Source organism: Nothobranchius furzeri, chromosome 3, assembly GCF_043380555.1.
Source record: "Nothobranchius furzeri strain GRZ-AD chromosome 3, NfurGRZ-RIMD1, whole genome shotgun sequence".
NCBI lineage: Eukaryota > Metazoa > Chordata > Actinopteri > Cyprinodontiformes > Nothobranchiidae > Nothobranchius > Nothobranchius furzeri.
In genome coordinates this window covers 4,848,055-4,867,974 of record NC_091743.1, presented here as the reverse complement: position 1 = coordinate 4,867,974, position 19,920 = coordinate 4,848,055, and the positions used below count along the sequence as shown (strand labels likewise).

General features: G+C 44.5%; 1 protein-coding gene across 2 annotated transcripts in view; it reads right to left on the bottom strand.

Moving 5' to 3' along the window:
* Nucleotides 1-19,920, bottom strand: part of LOC107372335 (laminin subunit beta-3) — a 143,632-nt gene that overhangs the window by 104,469 nt on the left and 19,243 nt on the right. For both annotated transcript variants that reach the window (XM_054734789.2, XM_054734788.2), the window contains exons 5-6: nucleotides 8,353-8,426; nucleotides 137-325 (exon numbers count right to left, since the gene is read on the bottom strand). In XM_054734789.2, coding sequence (XP_054590764.2) covers nucleotides 137-325; nucleotides 8,353-8,426 — 263 coding nt within the window. The remainder of the gene's footprint in view (nucleotides 1-136; nucleotides 326-8,352; nucleotides 8,427-19,920) is intronic.

The following is a 19,920-nucleotide window of genomic DNA, read 5'->3' as shown; positions in this document are numbered from 1 at the left end:
AGTAAGCATATTTCCACATGGAAAGTATCATTGTGAATCAATCGTATGGCGGTAGCTCTTCTGTATTTTCATTGCGTAAAAGTAGCTCACAGTCTCCAAAAGGTTGGAGACCCCTGAGCTAGATGTTTGTCCTTACCTTCTCATTCTGGTAGTGGTTGGCGTGGTGCGGCAGGGTGTGGCAGTAGGTCCCATCAAGAGTAAGAGGTGCTGATGTGGGGACAACAGGAAAGGATTTCTGACAGTTTGCAGCCAAGTAGAGGACAGGCTGCCATGTCCTACTGTGATCCAGAGACTTCTCTATTACCAAGGCACTGGGACGGGGACCCTGCAACAATAACCCATGAACAGCTGATCAACGAAACAGTGTTAAACAAAAGTTTATCAAACATGTTGATTATTTCCTACAATATACAATTACAGTTTATTTTTGTTGGAATTTACCATGTAAAATTAAAATGTAAACATGAGATATTCATCTCATCAAAATAATTTATAATCACTGGAACCAAAACAAAAATGAATAGGCTGAGGCCAAAGCTTATTTATTGCCTCTCCTTTAGACACATCGCCTTACAGATCCATCACAACACACAGAGAAAAAAGGGTAAGAACAAAATAACACAATTTAGACAAAATTATTCATGTTCAGCCATCCATTATCTGAACCCGCCTGTCCATGCAGGGTTGTGAGGGGCTGGTGTCTATCTCCAACAGTCAACAGGCAAACTGGTGGGGTACACCCTAGACAAAGTGCCAGTCCATCGCAGGGCAACAGAGACATACAGAACAAACAACCAAACACACACACACTCACACACACCTAAGGACAATTTAGACAAACCAAATTATCCTGACATGTATTTGGACTTTGGGAGAAAGCCGGAGCACCCGGAGACCCACGCATGCACATGCAGAACATGCAAGCTCCATGCAGAGAGACCCCAGGATGTGAACCCAGGACCTTCTTGCTGCAAGGCAACAGTGCCAACCCCTGCACCTCTGTGCAGCCTTGAGCTTAATTTATATGTCTCCGTCAGCTCCACGAGGGAGAGACGCACGGACGGAGACATTTTGACCTCAGACTTCTCCATCTCCTGGGGAGTGTTGCAAAGCAAGCCAGGACAGCAGAGGGCGTAGAGCTGTTCTGTGGTATCCTGTCACGTACCCGGTCCATGATAGTGTGATTATATTGTGTTTTTTGTATTTAAGAGACTTTTTAACACAGACAGATGTGTCCCTCATCCTCCTCCACCTCTTCATGAACTCGCCACCTCTGAACCCACGTTTCCATCATTTACGTCCACAAATTAAATGCCTGCTGCGTATCTTTTCACTCCTCCGGTCACGGGGGAATAAAACGTTCATATCGTAGAGTTTTTCCTGGAGGTATTGTTCAAGCTGCTCCGTGTGTGCCGCTAGTTATCCTCGGCTCTATTTATGTTTGTGAGGGCACAATGGTGGCGCTGTAGACGACAACGGCATCCTGACCAATCACACGCTTGCGTTCTCCATCTCAACGGACAGATTTTTCACCTGGAAGTTAAGAGCTGCATTATTTGAGGGGTGCTTCGGGAGTATGGGGTACCAGGCCCTCTGATACGGGCTGTTTGATCCCTGTATGACAATAACTTGAGCTCGTTTCCAGTGAAAGTTGGACTCCACCAAGGCTGCCCTTAATCACTGATTCTGTTCATAACCTTTATGGACAGGATTTCTAGGAGCAGCCAAGGTGTTGAGGGGATCTGTTTTGGTGGCCTGAGGATCAGGTCTCTGCTTTTTGCAAATGATGTGGTCCTGTTGGCTTCACCAGAACATGATCTCGCTGGAGTGGTTCGCAGCAGAGTGTGAAGCAGCTGAAATGAGAATTCAGCTCTTCTAAATCCATGACCATGGTCTTGAGTCAGAAAAGGGTAGAATGTCTTCTCCGGGTCAGGGATGAGGTCCTGTCCCAAGTGGAGTTTAAGTATCTCGGGGTCTTGTTCACGAGTGAGGGGAAGATGGAGCGTGAGATCGATAAGCGGATTGGTGCTGCATCTGCAGTGATGCGGGCGTTGTACTGGTCTGTGGTGGTGAAGAGAGAGCTGAGTCAGAAGGCGAAGCTCTCGATTTACCGGTCGATCTACATTCCTACCCTCACCTATGGTCATGAGCTTTGGGTAGTGACCGAAAGAAGGAGATCACGGATACAAGCGGTCGAAATGAGTTTTCTACGCAGAGTGGCTGGGCTCTCCCTTAGCGATAGGGTGAGAAGCTCGGTCATCCGGGAGGGGCTCGGAGTAGATCCACTGCTCCTCCACATCGAGAGGAGCCAGTTGAGGTGGCTCGGGCATCTAGTCAGGATGCCTTCTGGACGCCTCCCTGGTGAGCTTTTCCGGGCACGTCCGGAGACCTAAAGGGAGACCCAGGACATGTTGGAAGGATCATATCACTCGGCTGGCCAGAGAACGCCTTGAGATTCCCCCGAAGAGCTGGTCCAAGTGGCTGGGGAGAGGGAAGTCTGGGCCTCCCTGCTCAGGCAACTGGCTCTGTTTAACACATGCATTATTAAACTGCACGTAAATGATCTTGTCCACCTAAGAACAGCTGTTTTTTGAATTGCGTTCTCTAGATTTTTTTCAACAAGATACATCTCCATAGTGCAACATCAGATCCACACCAAATTTTGTGTACTTGTGGATTACTGTTTATCGGTTCTGTAATTGTACATCATGACCCCACCGCCCTGTTAGAAAAACAGGAAGCAGCTTTGGCGTCAGTTTAACGGCTTGGCTTTTTACACAATGTTAAACAGCTGTAGTTGAAGCCCAGCAAAGCAATAGGGACTGTTGTATTGACGCTCACTGATTACACCACCTACTGGTGACATGCACAACTTATTAGCAAGCTTATAGGATAACCCTAGTGCTGTTGTTAGCTAGGATTCTTAATGAATGAATCTGTGGTGTGGTGACAATTCATTCAAAGGTTCAAACATTTCACGATCCAAAATGTTTATTTTCATACTCAAGTCAAAAGATCAAACAAAAGTATACATACAAATCTACTACTCAGAGAGTAGAAATTGTCACAAACATGCAAGATCCATTGTGTGTGTGTATGTGTGTGCGTGCGTGCGTGCGTGTGTGTGTGTGTGTGTGTGTGTGTGTGTGCTGAAATGGCTCTGAGTTTTTAAAGAGCTGACCATGTTGGAGGGAGGGATGGGGGTATTACATCATAGATCTGAAAGGGGTGGGCTGATAGAGTTGACTCAAAGTTCCAGGGTTATAAATTCTCACGTAACATAAAGACCAAACCCTAATAAAACAGAAGGATAATTAAACAAAAGGATGTAATAAAAGACAAACATCGGATGTGTAGTAAAACAAACACAAAAGGGTTATAAATCGTATCTTCACATAAGGTGGTGTGCAGAAGGCAAAATAAAGGGTCATAAAAGGTCATAAAGCAATAAAACTGTCAAAAGTTTGACGAAAGGTGGTGCATACATCTCTCTCAGGTGCACAAGTCTTTTTGTTATTAAGATTGAGAGTATCCTGTTTGCCCACACTCAGTTTAAACTTACCTTTTAGATTTGATCCCTCTCTTGTCTTTAGGTTCACAAGCTTGTTTAGTGGTTTTTGATAAGTTTTGGGCTTGACTTTGATGACTAGACTCCTGCGTCTTTCATGTCTCCCTTTTCATTTATTTTTGGATTGTGTCTAGTTATATTAATGTTAGTAATTCCAGTCCGTGGCAGCTGTATTTTCTTTTGTTTATAAGGAATAAATCTTTTAGTTGCAACAAATTTGTTCTTCCCCCTGTTCATCATTTTACCTTTTTATGTTCTGGGTCAGAAACGGGATTCCCTAACCCTAGCCAAGACAGTGTCCTTTATCTAGGACCTTAACAATTACCTAGAGTAAAATGCAATCTAGGTCATGACTAGAAATTACTTCAGAATAATGCACACTGACAACATTGAGTAGGGTGTGTGAGACTTTGTGTGTGTGTGTGTGTGTGTGTGTGTGTATATCTAACCCTAAAGGTTGGTTTATGCTTGACGCGTCCGCGAGGTTCGCACGGCTCCGCGCGGAAAAGTTGCGTCACTTTGCGTCATCTTAACAACCACGCCCCTCCACCGCGCCTCCGCACGGCCCCAAATTTCCGCAACGCGCACCTAGGAAATTTTCTAACCACGCGGACGGCCGGACGCGGAAAAATATGGCGGACCGGCAAGAACTAGTATGGCAGAGGTTCGTAAATACAGACATTTGTATGATTCAGCTCTCAACTCAACTTTATTTATAAATCGTGCCTTACAGGCAAAAAGATGCCACCAAGGCGCTACACTGATCAAATAAAAACATAAAACATTAAGTCCAGAAAATAAAACATTGTATCACACGATACAGATAAAAATACAATGAGTAAAATCGCTATAAGTAAAACAATAAAACTAGTTAGAAAGGTTAAAAGACAGGTCATGAAAATATGTTTTTAGCCTTGCCTTAAAAACCGCAACAGAGGTGGAGGCCCTTATGCTCAGAGGAAGCTTATTCCAAAGCTTAGGACCTGCCACAGCAAAGGTCCTATCACCACGCGTCTTTAGACGTGTTCTTGGGACCGTGAAGGGGTGTATGGTTGAAGTAGTGACACCAAGTAAGGAGGGGCCAAACCATTTAACGTTTTAAAAACTAGTAAAAGTATTTTTAAATGAATCCTAACATTAACGGGCAGCCAGTGAAGCGCAGCTAGGACAGGAGTAATGTGGTCAAACTTGCGCCTGCCCTCTTAAAATCTGGCAGCAGCATTCTGGACCATTTGCAACCTGGCTATTGAGCCCTTGCTCACACCGAATAGAACAGAGTTGCAGTAGTCCAATCGCACCGTAACAAAAGCATGGACTACTGTCTCAAGATCACGACGTGTCAAAAACGGTTTGATCTTTGCCAGCCGACGAAGGTGGAAAAAGGAGGAGGAGATCACTCCATTGATGTGGGTATCAAAACTAAGGGCGCTATCCAGTTTAACACCAAGATTAGTCACCGATGTAGTCAGCTGGCCATTAAATGACCCACAGTCAGTTAGGGAAGAGTCACAGTGTATGCTTGGAGCAAATAATATAGCCTCTGTTTTCTGATCATTTAGGCTCAGAAAATTTCCAGTCATCCAGGTCTTGATCTCCCTCAAACAGTTTGTAAGAGTAGAAATAGAGAGACCACTTGACGTGTTCAGAGGCAGGTACAGCTGACAGTCGTCAGCATAAAGGTAGAATTGAACTCCAAGCTCACGACAGATGTCACCTAAGGGCAGAATGTAAATAGACAACAACAAAGGTCCCAATATCGAGCCCTGTGGTACCCCCCAAGGTAGATCAGAGTACTCTGAGGAATAACTTCCCATCCTAACACACATTTTTCTATTTGTCAGGTATGATCTAAACCATTCCAGGGCTAACCCTGAAATTCCGACATAATGATGAAGACGGTGAAGCAGCACTTCATGATCTATCGTGTCAAAGGCTACCGTGAGGTCCAGCAGAAATAACAACACAGAATTACCGCTATCAGTCGCTAGATAGATGTCACTGAGCACTCTAACCAGAGCAGTCTCCGTGCTGTGTAGAGCTCTGAAGCCAGACTGGAAAGTCTCAAAAATGGCATTCTCGTCCATAAAAACCAAGAGCTGGTGGTAAACACATTTCTCTAGCACCTTACTCAAGAAAGGAAGTTTCGAAATGGGCCTGTAGTTTGCAGCCAGCGAAGCATCCAGTCCAGGCTTTTTGAGCAAAGGTTGAATAACCGCTTTTTTGAAATCGTCAGGGACTATACCAGAACTGAGGCTCATGTTAATTATGTTCAATATTAAAGGGGCGACTACTGGAAAGACTTCTTTAAGGAGGCGCGTTGGCATTACTTCTTCCGGTGAGCCATTCAGCTTAGCCTTCCCAGCGATCTTGATCAGATCATCAAGACTAATTTGTTGAAATGCTACCAAACCTCTGGTGGCAGTAACAGAACGGCCACATACCGGTGCCCTAGACATGCTAGCCCGGAGCGCAGAAACTTTCCCAATGAAAAAGTCACGGAACTCATCACACATTTTAGCTGAAGCCACATGATGATCATTTAGTTTCAGATCTGAGTCAATTGCTGTATAAAGTACTCTGGGGTTGTTTGAGTTTTAAGAAATGAGATTTGAATAATATGCAAATTTCGCAGATCTAACTGCCTCTTGGTATGATTTCCAACTGTCACGTAGAGCAATTAGGGAAACATGCAGATCATCCTTCTTCCACTGTTTCTCGTATCTTCTACATGTCCTTCTTGTGGCACGAGTAGCGTCCGTTGACCATAAATTTACCATACGCTTTTCCCCTCCTGGGCCTTAACGGCGCAACAGTGTTAAGGATAGCCTCACAGGTCTCATTAAAGCAAGTAAGCAATCCATCCAGTCTGATAAATCAAAGAAGGCTTTTCAAACAGTGAGGTGAATTGAGTTGCAGTGTCAGAGTTCACATGACGACTATACCTGCTGGGGGCAACAGGTGCCAGCAAATTACTTAGCAGAGTAGTCTCAAATAATATGGGATTATGGTCTGAGAAAACTGCATCCTTAATAGTCAGATTATCTACTGAACACCCCAGTGATAACACAAGATCCAGTGTGTGGCCACATTCCTGTGTGGCCCCATTAACCCACTGCGTAAAAGTCAAAGAGTTCACAAGGTTGATGAAATCAGAGACTAAAGGTTTTCCAGGACAGCAGATATGAATATTAAAGTCTCCCAGTAGCAAAATCCGCTCGTATCTAGCAGCCCAGTTTGCTAGGACTTCTGAAAACTCCGGTAAAAAATCCTTATTGTAGTTCGGGGGTCTATATACTACAGCACAGAGGATTGGTTGCGGATGACCAAGTTCGAATAAGCACAGTTCAAAACTGGTATTAGGAGACCAGGACTGCAAATGTTTCGTCTTCAAATGTGCTTTATAGATAACCACCGATCCACCCCCAAGTTTAATGGTCCTCTGCACATTAATAAAAGCACAGTCTGCTGGGATCACTTCATTAAAAACAGCGGACTCACCAGGAAGAATCCATGACTCCGTCACACAGAGGATGTCAAGAACATGCGTTGTAAAAAAATTCCTTCACAATGAATGTTTTGTTAGCCACAGATCTAGCATTGACCAGGTCCCACCTTAAGGACACTTCAGAGCTGCTGCTGGTGGAGGAAGCTCTAGTCAATGATCGGAGATTCCTCAGATCAGCTCGTCTCCGACTGAATCTCCGAAAGGGTGGGGAGCGCATGCCAAACTCCCATGAATTGCCGGCAACAGGAACGAGCCAGGAATCCACCAGATCCACCACACGCCACGGCGCCAGGAACCGAGTGGACGAACACAAGACCACTCGCGAACCGCCAGAAGAGGCAAGCTTCAATGCTTTCAGCTTGACGAGCCGTCCACCCCGACAGCCTCTCCTCCTACGTTTCCTCCTAGTAGGGTGCGTAAACGGCGGTGTTTCCCAGCACGCCGAAAGGCCATCCAGGTAGAGGGGAGAGGAAGTATTCCAGTGCTCAACAGCTTCAAACGGTAAAAATCCAGCTGAAAAACCTATTTTTAATAGCGTATGACGAGCATACACCAATCTTGGATGAGCGGGTTGTAGCGCATAGGCTAAAAACTATAAAAAAACAAAAAGTAGAGGAGCTGACAGACAGCAGGCCGGCAACACTGGCGCCATCTTCAACCAGCTCTCAGAGATCACCGTGATCAACATGTTGTTAATAATTCTTGGAGAGAAATAGCTCGCACTGTCGGAAAAGACGAGGACGCTGTTAAAAAATGCTGGAATGTCATGTTGTAAACAACAGTCATTTTTACTTCTACTATGGTGTAGTGTTGGATGCATGCCGTAGAGCTCCATGCTGCCCCCTACAGTTTGGGAGAATATTGGCTCACCGCAGAGACGAGCCGCATGAACCATAAACGCTGCGAGCTGTGAAGCGCGTTCCATCCGTGAGCCGCATCACCAAGTGGAAAGTGAATGCGTCTAGCATAAACAAAGCTTATCCCATGTTTCCTTCTGAGTAAATGTGTAGCTATGCAACGAGCATGGTGATGTCATTCGTGCTGACTGGCTTTCAGGGAATCTTTTTCAAAAAAGGCAAATGATTCCTAGGAAATGAAACAATGGGAACCGGCTCTCAACAATGATTGGTTTTCAATCCCCATCCCTAGTTCTGATCTTCATCAGGTAAAAAGATTTGATGGTAGAAAACATTAATTATAACATTTAATTACCATTAAGGTAAATAATTATGAACTAAAAGGGAAAATGATTATTTGTGTAGTGGTGATTTTGTGGTACCTTGAAGCTGAGCACCAGGCTATCCAGTTGGAACAGGTTGCCGAGATCCAGCTGGAGAGTGACATGGTTTACTCCTACAAAAGAAACAAGGTTTTATTTAGCCTTCAACTCTATAAATACATGCTCATATCAGACATGAACAGCAAGTCACCCAAATACATGTTTTGTTGCTGATAAACCAGAATTGAATTTCCAATAGTGCTGTAGACATGTGTAGTCATTATTACGGCATTTTAGTGCATCGTATTTAAAATATAAATTTCAGCCTAAAGTCGTTTTATTGCGCCCTCTTCTGGTTAAAACTGCACTAGAGCCATTTGAATCAGCCATTACTATTGGCTGAAAAGTACCCAGTGACGTTGCTGCTGGTACACCAAGCCTCCAGGTGGTGTGTGTGTGCACACCTGAGAGAGTGCACTTGAAGGGCGATGGTTGGGGTGGGGCCACTGGTTATCGGTTACGGCGTCAGTGCCACTCTTTAAGTCTGCCAGGTCTCCCTTTTGGTTTGGTTTTCATATGTGGATGGATCAAGACACCGGTTGGGGCGTGACCTGAGTTAAGGTGACCTGCTGTAACACCAGAATTACTAGGGCTGTGCTAATTTGTGCCATTGTCCTCCTGCTTTTGTTGCGTTAACACACTACTTTCCAGGGAACTCAGCCACATTTGCATTAATTTACTCAGACAGCTAGCGCAAATCAACAGGGTGTGACCCAAACCTGTGTGTGTGTGTGTGTGTGTGTGTGTGTGTGTGTGTGTGTGTGTGTGTGTGTGTGTGTGTGTGTGTGTGTGTGTCAGGGAAACCTTTACAGACCTGCAAAAATGCCAAAGTGCCAAAACATGCGCATGTTCACACAAAAAATTAAAAATTAAAAAATAAACTTGTGAAGTTGTTCAGTAAGGGCAAATTACAACAACTAAGATTTATATTACAAAACGTGCAGCAGTGTAGGATTCTTGTTATTGTTGTAACGTGATGTAAGTGGTTACTTTTAATAAAGGATCAATAACATACTCCTGGAGAAATCCCAGATGAGGGGAGGGTGGCCTTCCCGCACCAGGCTCCTGCCTATCTTTAGGCCCATCGGCGCAGATTGGAGCGTTCAGATGTCTGTCATTTAACTGATCTTCCACCATTACAGCGAAGTCAATACCCACAGAAACTGGGGAGAGCACGGGAAAGGCAGTCTGCCACCACGTTGGACTTTCCTGCCACATGCTAGATGTCACTGTTGGCAACTGGACCAGGGTTCAGAGGTCTTGGACATAACAAAAACCAAAGGTTTGTGGTCGATGTATGCAGTAAAATAGCGGCCTTCCTGGAAAATGGCGTTAGCAACTCCCTGTAAAATATGCTGTACTTTTGCTCGTAATGAGTGACTGAAAAAGGCGAGCGGTTGCCACATGCTGTTCCAGCACAGAGCCAACAGCTACATCTGACGCATTGGTGGTCAAATTTAATGAGGCAGAAGGGAAAGGGTGGTTTGTGCGGCACCTTTAAGGCCGAAGGGGATGCATAAAATCTCAAGAGGCCAAAGGGGGTGAAGACAGCGGTTTTAGGAATGTCCTCCGCATTTACCAGGACCTAATGATGACTGCACACCAAGTCTACCTTAGAATAGAATAAAATCTTTATTATGCCCTAGGGGCAATTGGTTTCACAGTCACTAGTGATAAAAAAAAACAGCAACAAAAACAACACATATACCACATCACAGTAGATCATCATTATGAAGTTTAAGAGCTACAGGAATAAAAGTGTCTCAGTCTGTTTGTCTTCACCCTTGGTAACTTCTATCTACAGCCAGATGGTAGCAATCTAAACTCACTATGAAGAGGGTGAGAACAGTCTGCCAGGATCAGCCAGGCCTTCTTCACTGACCTGGCTTTATACACATCAATGCAGGTGTGCAGATAGGGTGGGGGATGGGGGGATCTGTCCCCTCCAGATTCAGATTGACTCCGATCCTTCCCCTTCACTTTAAAGGCAAGAAAGAAAACAAAATTGGAGGTTAAGAGCTTAAAGCTCCTTTTCCCAATTACATTGAATGCAGCATGACGTAAACAAACAGTGACTCCAAAGGCGCCAAAGTGGTTGCTGCTAGGATGCAGGATGAAGCAACGATTACTGTGTATTTAAAAAAGTCCAACAGTGTAAGTAGGCGGGACCGATCTGTCTGTTTATGCATGTTGGTTCTAGTTTCAGTACGTTGTTGTCAGTGTTGGGACTTACTCGTTATAAGCGCCAAAGTTGCAGTATTGTGACAAGCGTCATCACTGACTTTAACAAGTCTCATCTACAAATATGATCCCTCATGAAGTTACTACTTTACACCAGAAGATAGTGGAGATGTGGAACCTTCAGGCTGAGCAAAGTTTGGGAGTTTAGTTTGAAACCGCCTCCCGCCGAGAGGCTCCCAGTCGGGGAGAGGAGAAGATGCGCGCAGCATGAAGAGCGCAAATATTATCAGGATGAAACGTATAATTGCCGGCAGGTCTGGTCTTTGTTGACTGATCACTTTGTCTGGTCATGACTGACTCTGATTATGAAGCAGAATATTGACTCTGATGAAGAAATTCACTCATCCAGCCGGGAAGATTGACGCTGCTGCAGCATCAGACAGCTGGTGCTGCACGAGAGGTGTGTGGAGTTTACAAGATTCAAATGTTGGGTTTGATGATTGTTTAACCTTCTTTGGGACGTGATGGATGTAGAAACTATGGTAAAAACACTGCAAACGTGGCAGACGTAGCGACAATGTAAAAAAAAAAGCCATAAAGAGAAGCAGATGCCGATGAGTTATATATAGGTCAGTGTGCCACATAATCATTTTATGTGCAGTTTTTTTTACATAGGGCTTTTTATGTTTTCTTAAAAGATCGTAGGGCTGGGTGACATGGCCTAAAATCAATATCACGATATATTGTGGACTTCACCTCAATAACGATAAACGGACGATAACTACAGGTATGAGCAGAAACAAAAGTTGTCCACTAGAAGCAGCTGTCATGTGTATTACGTCAAGGTGGTACAGCTTCTTAAAGGGACACGAACGTTGTCAACCTACACATATCTATTCATATTTTATTATCAAATTTATTGACATGGGAAAAATTATCTTGAAAAGGGTCAGAAATTTCGATAACAATACATTTTTGATTTATTGCCCAGTATGCTGAAAACCAGTTAATGTTTAAATGAAAGATGTTTTGCATAAAGTATGAGGTTTTGGTCAGTAATTGATTGGGAGAATAACAAATGACTGACTTGGATAGTGTTGATCAGGCAGAAATTTGTTGCCAGCGTTCCACTGCATAATGGCTTCAAACACGTATATAATAGTGTCAGTTTTTTCGTAAAACATTGGATGAAATGACACAAACTGACTGAGCTCTAGTTAAGGCTCTTGCAATAGTTTGTGTATGTGTACATGCATGCGTGCATGTAGGTGTGTGTGTGTGTGTGTGTGTGTGTGTGTGTGTCTTTGGGGAGGGTACACTGGAACTTTGACCCCCCAGTTTGAAAATCCTGTCTGCGCCCTTGCATTAGTGAGCTATTTTGCTGCACTCTCTGACAATTCCAAATTCCAAACAACCTTTTCCTGCTGTTACAAGTTAAAAACCCAAACCAACACATGAAATTAGAGTTTAATGAGGACTCAATAAATTATGAATAAAACATCCTCATGAAAGTAGAATCCACATTAAAACCACAGAGCTTCCGATAAAAGTTCATTCGTTGGTGAGCCTCCTTACAGAGTAAGTCTACATGGAGTTCAAAGGTCAATCTATCATCAAGAACTGTCCCCAGCTATTTATGCTGGTCCACATTGTCCACAACTTCCCCAGAGATGAGCACAGACTGAATGACCGTGCTGTTTTTTTCTAAAATCAATAACCATTTATTTCATCTAAGAAACATTAATCTGTAAAAAGTTTGCCTCACACCAGTCATTGAAGCTCCTGATCACTGGTCCGTGGTCAGGACTATCCCCGCTGAGGAGGGACACAACCTCACCCCGGCTTTCCACGGGAGCCGTCAGCAGCACGTTACTGCAGCCGCACGTCATAGCTGCTGATAGGAACCGCTGTGGTCAACAGAACCTTTTCCACTGGAGCCGTCGGCAGCCGTCAGCAGCGCGAGTCGGCCGCGTCTCAGGAGCAGCATGTCGCGGCCTTTACGCGCCGGTTCTATTTTCTACGCGCGACGCCTCTGAAACGGGTCAAGTTCGACATTTTTGGGGAAGGAAAGACAGGAAATTGGACGCGGAAATGGAGAGAAGCTCCAGATATTTTCAGAATAAAGAACGTACTGCCTTCCGGTTGCTTTACTTTTAAAAAAGGTTACTAACTGTGCGTCCCCGTGAGAAGTTAACATCTAGCTAGCGGTCTCCTTTGTTTTTCAGGTCCGTACTGGCGATTATAAAACGGACAGAACATAAAACACAAACCATGTTGTAGTTTTCTCCTGCTTGTTGTTGTGTTTACTGACGACGTCGCTCGTGTGACTTCGTGCTCGGTCGGTGACAGCTGCTCCCCTGCTGCTTCGCGTCTCGTGGGAAGGGCCAAGCAGCAGCTTACGCGAGCAAGACGTGCTGCTGCAGTAACGTGCTGCTGACGGCTCCCGTGGAAACCCGGGGTCAGAGTCATCAGTAAATTTTAAAATGTGATGATGTGAATGCTGGCTGCGACAGTCATTGGTATATCAAATAAACTGGAGAAAGAACACAGCCTTGTTGAGAAACAGTAGAGGAAAAAACATCAGACAGAATCCCACTGACCCTCCCACGCTGAGAACGAACAGTTAAAAAGTCCATCAACCACCATAATGAGGCCAGAGTCAGTACCATAAAAGCGTAATTTCCCGGCTAAAATATAAAGTTGACTACAGTTAAAAGCAGATGAAAAGTCAATAAACAGCAATCGTGCCAAGGTTTTAGTTCCCTAAAGGTGTCTTAAAATCATACTTAGTTTGTGTTGCATCGTTCTCACCCCTGCCTGACTTGTAAGCAAGGGCGTCAGTTTGTTTTCAGAAATGCTGGGGACAATAACCATACACCTGAGTGGGGTTTAAAAATTGCTGGGGACAATAAAGTAGGCTAGCTTAGGGATCGGCAACCGCGGCTCTGGAGCCGCATGCGGCTCTTCCATCCATCTGATGCGGCTCTCTGTGCTTGTAAAATAATTAATGGATATTTAAATAAAAAGCTTTATATTTTACTGCATTAATTTTACATCTGTATGCCAATTCTAAATGTAAAGATTGTCTGCGTAAACCTGAACAGTTCCAACCTGGTCTTACTGTGAGACCGGGTTGATGCGTCACACTTGTGCGTAATCATATCGGCGCTTTCTGAGCTGACGAGGATGTGAGATTCTGAGATTCTCCTCAGACGGCTCCTGGATGTGTCGCCACATTGGAGACAGGAACAAGCGCTATTCAGCCAAAGTTTCATAATCAGGGAACATTTTCTAAGTGACATGTCTCGCTTCAGTCGGAGGAATCTTCCTGCATGCGCTCTGGTTCTGCGACGTGCTCCAAGCCCCTCTCCACATCTTCAGCTCGCTGTGGACCTTACGTACGCGCTGACAGTGAGCTGCACTGAGCAATGTCCAGCTCAGATGTTCAGATGGGAATCTTTTCTTGAGTGATTTAGCTACATCTGCGATTTAAGTGGAATAAAATGTCAGTTCGTCTGCAAGCGTCGGGGTAATTCTTTCTATTCTTTCTCCTTCAAAATAAACAGTCAAATACGGGAACTATCCGGTCAGCACAAGCTCTGCTTTAAACTGTTCTGTTTTCTTGTGAAAATTGTTGCAAAGAGATATAATTTAACTTGATTAACACCAGAGCCAGGCGCACTGCGCCGTTATCTCCGTCACTGTAAATGAGGGAAAACAAATTGATCGGATCCTTTTTCCGACCTTCCCCACCTACAAAGTTTAATTACAACAATCAAACGTGACAGAGCCTGGATTTGTATTCTGAACAGTCTAAACATGTTTTAAAAAGAAACGTATGACAAAAGTGGCACCTGCTCAGTAAAACCACCAACAGGGTGAAAAATACCAAAAATTGAAGGCAGAGACGGGCTACAACTTCTGGATCCATTTTATATAAATCGTTTAATTGATTATCGTCTTATGAAAGATAACTTTGACTCCCAGTGTTTTCTTTACTGTGGGAAACGGGTAATAATGGCTCTTTGATGGGAACAGGTTGCCGACCCCTGGTCTATGTCTATGCAGGACAATAAAGTTTTGAGGTTTTACAATTACTTCTGGGGGCAGAGTTGCAATGACATGCACACTGCCAATTTAAAACAGAAAAGGCGGACAGAGATACAGGGCCAACATTACCAGTAATCAAAGATGTACCGTTACATTTAAATCGGATGTCTGGGCTAATTTCGGTTTTGGGATCCTGGATGTGAAAGAATCACTTAACACAGTATTTGTTTACTATTTTTAAGTTCAGTAATATTCTATCTTAAAGCTGCTCTGCCGAAAACATTATTTCTTATATTATTTAAGTAATTATAGCCAGCTCACTTTAAACATTATTGCTCACTATAGTGAGTAGATGAATGTTCTGTTTTTCAGGGATTTTGAAATCAAAAAGAAATTGAAAACTATTCTACTGCTTTTATTAAGTAATGGAAATTTTTGTGTGAAGAATCGTGATGCATTTCAGACTCAAATCGAATCGTTAGGCAGATAATCGGAATCGGATCGAATCGTGAGGCAGGTAGAGATGCACAACACTAGTGTAAACTAGATCATTTAAACCAAAAACATGTTTTGGAACCAGGCTGTAAACATGTTTATTTCTGCTGTGAAATTGGTATTTTTAACATGGGAGTCAATGAGGATTTGATTGCTTCTGACACCAGCCCCCAACGGATGAGGGTGGAACTGCAATTTTGGTACTTCCGGGATTGCTTCAATTTTGCCACATTGTGGGGGCTTGATCTGCACTGAGGGTCTCCACAAGGGTAGTAGACACAACAAATTACATCTGATGAGGTTTTTATCAATAACTAACTCTCTAGTTTATAACAAACAACTAATTCTTTTACACCCAGATTTCATAATTTCTCTCAGATACAAAGAACGGTTGCTACAACATCTAGCTTCCATCCTAACACCTCACTTCTCATTATTCATATCTTGTCATGTATCATTAGTTTAGGAAAAATAATTAAATTAATTTTATAAACTTTATACTGACTCTGATTTAATATGAAGTGTGTTTATGGTCCCTAAAGAGGCAAAGACCCTAAAATCTTCTGATTAAACATTCAAAGATCAATCAGATTGATATTTATATTTGTATGGAATATCACATCTTATTGGTCATAATTAACAAATGTATTCCACTACATAACTCATCAGTTTGTTTGTTTTTTCATTTGTGCCGGTGTTCAGTCGTGGCACTGGCTTTGATCACATACGCTGCTACCCTACACTGCTTCACTTATTAGCCATTGAATGGTACTGTGGCTCTTTCAAATAAACTCATCCTTTTCAAACAATGTCTGAGGCATCAACATTTACCAAGATTACCTGTATAAGGCATAAAAAATGATTACTTTAAACAAGGAAAGAACTAAATTCATGTCTTAAACTTGACGGTATTACTGTTAGCATGAATTTTAAGTGGAGAAACAAAAATGGCAGAGGTTTAACAAGAAAGAGGAACACAAACAACATTTATGTCTGTAACTGATAGGAGTTTCACATTTACTTTGAACACAATGATTCTTTTAAATGGTAAACAACCTAAAGCACCTTCTTTTACTGTTGATAAACAAAAATACAAGGTTTTATAAGGACTAAAGTCTGGAAACTTCCAGAAGAAAGCCCCAGAGAAGTTTTACGACCACCCATATCTTGTGTAAGAGTCAGCCCTGATGGGTGGATATAAAACAGACCAGTTTCTGATATCGTCCTGCTTCTCCGATTGGTAAGGAAGGGAAAACCATGTCAATCGGTGCAATTTACAACCCTGGGAGAGAATCGTAGGACTTAACCAGATGTGCTGGAAAATGAATCTTGGAATTTATGTGACTGGAGGCCAGTTTCAATTTTCCCTTTTTTCTGCAGTGTAAGGGAAAGAAAAACTTTGTGTGAAATAGTTGTCCTTCTTCTTGTGAATCCAAGTAAAGTTGATTTGAGAATGTGAAATGTGGATTTCCGCTACAAAACCAACATTGTTTTACTGAACAATCACACAATAATAACTCACAGTGCATTTAGTGACAACCACATCCTTAAGACATGTGTTGAAAATGCCCAAGTCTATACTTATGAGAGCACCATGTGTGTGTACACGCACTTGTACATGTAAGGTTTCTCTACAGGAGCATCCAATAGAGAGCATGGGGGCCACAGATCTGCCCCCAAAGATGTGTAGGAGATGGAGGGAACTCCAATTCCCAGAGATCCAGGAGCTTCCTCAGAGCGCTGGGACCCCAGGGAGGCCGTAACCAGAGAAGCCCCAGCCCCCTCTCGTGAGGCGCAGAGGATTGTCCCAGGGGGCCACAACCAGCAGCCGGCAGAGTCACGGGAGATATCAGCGGCAAGCCCACAGGCCCACCCGCAGTCTCCCACCCTAAAGCCGGCCGAGCCCAGAACCCAGCAACCCGGGACCGAGGGGCGATCAGGTGCTCTTCTAACCCCTCAGGCTGGAGCTCCCATCTCCCTTGGATAGAGTACGCACGCAACTCCCTTGTCTCGTCACCGTCAGGTTTGTCTCCCTTTGAAATGTTTCTGGGTTTCCAGCCCCCACTGTTTCCCTCTGATGTTCCCTCCACAGCCATTTCAGTTCTCCATTTTCTGCAACATGCTAAGAAAACCTGGAGCCTGACCACTTCTGCCCTCCAGAGGATGACCGGCTCCTAATTACACTCCAGGACAGCAGATCTGGCTATCCTCCAGGGACATAACTCTCAAGGGCCATTGTTGCAAATTGTTCCCTTGGTTCATAGGTTCCTACTCCATTTCTCAAGTCATCAACCCTTCCTCCATGAAAATCCATCCAGTGTTCCACGTCTCACTTATCAAGCCTGTTTCCTCTAGTCCTCTATGCCCGCCTCCTGATCCTCCTCCACTTGCCCGGCTGGTCTGCGGCAGCTTGGTCTACCCCATCAGGTGCCTCCTTGACGTCCGCCGCAACGGCTGCGGTCACCAATATCTGGTGGACTGGGAGGGGTACGAGCCTGAGGATGAGGATCGTTCGTGGGTCCCAGGTTCCAGGATTGAGGATCCCTCACTCATTCTGGACTTCAAGGCTTCCTGAGCTTCCTCCTCCTCGTCTCAGCCGGCAGGTGGCATTCTATGGGGGGGGGGGGGGGGATTACTGTCACAGTCTGTGGTGGGCCTCCCTGTGTGTCTTCCTTTGTTCCTGTTCTCCCTGAGCTCCTGGTTGCAGGTGAGTGTGTCTGGGAGCTCCAAGCTGCTGCTGGTTTATCATCAGCCTAGCCAGGGGTTTTTAAGCTGCAGTGAGACACTCAGTTAGCGCTGGATGATTACGCACATTGGTACTGCTAGTGTTGGGTGATCTCTTGCCACTAAGTCATAGTATTGCTTTTGCCACAGTCTCGTCACAGCCACGTTTTTATCCTTGCAACAGTTTTGGTTCTGCTTCCAAATTGCAACCTTGCCTCTCGTTACCTTCAGGTCTTCTCATCTCCACCACCCCGCCTCTCCGTAACAACCCAGCTTTCACATCTCGCTCTCTGATTCCTTTGAACATCAGCTCTCAGCTGCCTGCCTGTCTCCCTCAGCCTTGCCCCTTGTTGGTCAGCCCATGGAACCCACGGTAACCTTCTTCCTCCCTCCTCCATGTTCAGCTCCCTCCACTTCTCCTGGACATCTATTGTCTAAATAATTTTTCGTTATCACTCTACCTTGGTCCCTGTTCTGATTCTGCATGTCGTGGGTTGGACACTTATCCCTCATCTTGACAGTCACTATGTCTGTAAATGCTGCACTGAAATTAACCAGTGAGACAAAAAGCAGAGAAGATTGATAGAGGAACCTGGAACTAGATTTGTGTACTAACATACATTGGAGACTTATTTGTTAGCATGCTTTCATTCTATTAACAACCATCTCCTACAACCCGGGACGCAGAGCCTGCAGTGGGAAGTTCGCCTTCAGAGAGCTGCACGGCGCCACTTCCTCATCAAAGTCCGGGGGGCTGAGAATTGCCCCATCGGCCAGCTGTTTAGCTCCGCAGATGAACTTCCATTAACAGGCTCTCGCGCTCGGACTCAGGGCGAGTCTGCCACTCAGGGGGAGAGTAAGTACCTCATTATTTTGCACCTTTTTCCTTAACTGCTGGCAGTGTGTTTTTAAGCTGATTGTGGTGACTGCCATTCATGCACAAAAAGACGTTTTCGTGTCCAGCTAGGGGTTGCACTGGAACTGTGAACTGTGGCTGTAGACCTGGCCTTGAATGAAGGAGGTTGTAATTAGTCCGTGTCTGCAGGCAGCCCACAGTGCTGTGGGTGGTAACTACAGGTGAATGTGCAGAGGCACCTAAAACCGTTGCTAAACCAGCGCTGCGTTAAAGCGGCCAACCGCAGTTGGCACAGACACATGCTTCTTTTTGCAGCTGCCGACAGGAAGGATTTGACAGATTCTGTTTAGCTCTGTCTGCATGGAAGTGCATTGGGATGTTCTCGCAGCGAGTCCCGGCCTGCGCAGCCAGCTCGTTTTGGGTTTATTGAACATGTATGTGAAATGTATACTGGCTTGGATAGATGATGGCAACATGCCTGCGGCACTGCAATGAGAAGTGATGTGTAGCCACGTTAAAGCGGATAGCAATTTGATATACACGCAGCACAGAGTCCATGTGCTGGTGTCGAGTGGAGAGGATAGTTGCTAAAAATCACACTGTCGCTGGGATTGTTTAAATATTTCATGGTGCAACGAAGGTACACAAAAATTAATCACCGCTACAGTTGGCCAAGGAATCCCAAGTCGGTCTAAATTCGGCCTTTCTGTGTGTTATTCGCAATTTGTTGTGCATCTGGTATCGGGGCTGCGTCCCATTTCTGATCAGGTTTGCTACTTCTGGTTAAGCAGATCTTTATGGTCCTGTGAATGGTTGCTGAAATATTGGTGTCAGTTGTCATTTTGTGGGTATCGTATTTCTGTGTTGTGTTGTGGTTTTGAATCTGTGATAGCGTGTTAAAAACCCGGCTGTGAACTTTGCTTCAGCGGATATCTGTGTGTGTGTGAAAAGGGGTGTGTATCTGGGTTTTTGAGTGTGTGTGAATCCTGCAGGTTCTGTTCTACGTGTGATTGTGTAGCTACTGTTCTGAAGCTTTGAGCCGGCTCTGTTTGTCTGTCTGTCTGTCTGTCAGTCTGTCTCTGTTCTGTGCATGTATGAGAAAGTATGAATTTAGAGGTACTGGAAAAAGGAAACAAGATTGTTTGACTAAAGTTCCGGGACGGTGTGTTCAGGTGTGTGTGTGTGTGAGAGTGTGTGTGTGTGGAAAATAGAAATGGAGAAGTGGTGAATTGCTTCAGTGGCTGCCAAATGTTATCTGACAA